Source organism: Limanda limanda, chromosome 12, assembly GCF_963576545.1.
Source record: "Limanda limanda chromosome 12, fLimLim1.1, whole genome shotgun sequence".
NCBI lineage: Eukaryota > Metazoa > Chordata > Actinopteri > Pleuronectiformes > Pleuronectidae > Limanda > Limanda limanda.
Window position 1 is genome coordinate 26,196,963 of NC_083647.1, and position 1,679 is coordinate 26,198,641.

The 1,679-nt window shown below is 40.7% G+C and overlaps 1 protein-coding gene across 1 annotated transcript; it reads right to left on the reverse strand.

Moving 5' to 3' along the window:
* Nucleotides 1–278: 278 nt before the first annotated feature.
* LOC133015133 (gastrula zinc finger protein XlCGF8.2DB-like) lies at nucleotides 279–1,273 on the reverse strand. The gene has a single exon (XM_061082270.1). It carries the CDS (start codon nucleotides 1,262–1,264, stop codon nucleotides 401–403), a length of 864 nt encoding a protein of 287 aa, XP_060938253.1. The 5' UTR covers nucleotides 1,265–1,273; the 3' UTR covers nucleotides 279–400.
* Between the last annotated feature and the right edge of the window lie 406 nt (nucleotides 1,274–1,679).

The following is a 1,679-nucleotide window of genomic DNA, read 5'->3' on the forward strand; positions in this document are numbered from 1 at the left end:
GCCTCGTTTTACGACCCTTGGTCTAAACTTCGGCCAGCGCTCTGGACTCTTCCCCAACAGAAAACACATTCATTCTGTGCAAGGAACACACTTTAACCTTAAAATGACATGAAGGACATTATGAAAAATAGATACATTATATAGAAATCAGTAGAAACAAGATATATAAACACAATCTTTTGTGTTATTCAATGAGTTATGTTTTCTAGGGACATAAAAACTGTTAGTCTATTTAAAACAGTGAACATTGAAAAAATATAATACAAGTAACTGCTGATATGTCCTTACAAAATTTTGTTGCAAGGGTGGAAACTGAATCACTTCTCTCCTTTATGAATCATTACGTCTCGTACACTAGGACTGGATCTTAAATCTTTTACCACTCAGATCAACTGAACGGTTACTCTCCGTTATGACTCCTCTCATGTCTATTCAGATGGGACTTACGGCTAAATCTTTTACCACACTCAGAGCATTTAAACGGTTTCTCTCCTGTATGACTCATCTTATGTCTATTTAGAACGGACTTACGGCTAAATCTGGTACCACACTCAGAGCAACTAAACGGGTTCTGTCCTGTATGACTCCTCATATGTATATTTAGACAGTCCCTTCGACTAAATCTTTTCCCACACTCAGAGCAACTAAACTGTTTCTCTCTTGTATGAAGCCTCTTATGTCTATTTAGAACGCTCCTATTGTTAAATCGTTTACCACACTTAGAGCAACTAAACGGTTTCTCTTCTGTATGAATCATCATATGTTCATTTAGAGTGCTCCTTCGGATAAATTTTTTACCACACTCAGAGCAACTAAACGGTTTCTCTCCTGTATGAATCGTCATATGTGCATCTAGACTGTCCTTACGTCTAAATCTATTACCACACTGAGAGCAACTAAACGGTTTCTCTCCTGTATGAATCCTCATATGTGAATTTAGATTGCATCTTAGGCTAAATCTTTTACCACACTCAGAGCAACTAAACGGTTTCTCTCCTGTATGAATCCTCATGTGTGCATTTAGATGGCGCCTATTGCTAACTCCTTTACCACACTCAGAGCAACTAAACAGTTTCTCTCTAGTATGAGTCTTCTTATGTCTAGTAAGACTGTCCCTACGTCTAAATCTACTACCACACTCAGAGCAACTAAACGGTTTCTCTCCTGTATGAATCCTCATATGTGTATTTAGATGGTGTCTTTGACTAAATCTTTTACCACACTCAGAGCAACTAAACGGTTTTTTTTCTGTCTCACATCCCATATCACTTAGAGGCTGTTTATTATTTGAAGTATTTAAACCAGTCTGAGTTTCCCTGGTCTCCATCCAATCATCCTCACTGACTTCAGTCTCAGAAGAGTCTTCAGCCTTGTCCTCAGGACCTGGTTGTAAAAGTCCATCAGGTCCTGAGTTCCTGGCTGGTTCTGGTCCTCCACAGTCCGCTCTGTTCTCCTTCCGCTCACTTGGATCACGCATTGAAGATTTAAGTTTCTCTTCATCTTCTTCACTCTTCACAGCGACAGGCGTCAATGTGAACTTGATATCAGCCTCCTCCAGTCCTTGAAGCTGCTGTCCATCCTGATTGGTCCATGGTTCCTCATGTTCCTCTCTAATGTGGGGGGGCTCTGGATCCTCCTGTTCCACAAGGGGGCTCCACTGCTGCTGCTCAGAGGGAACC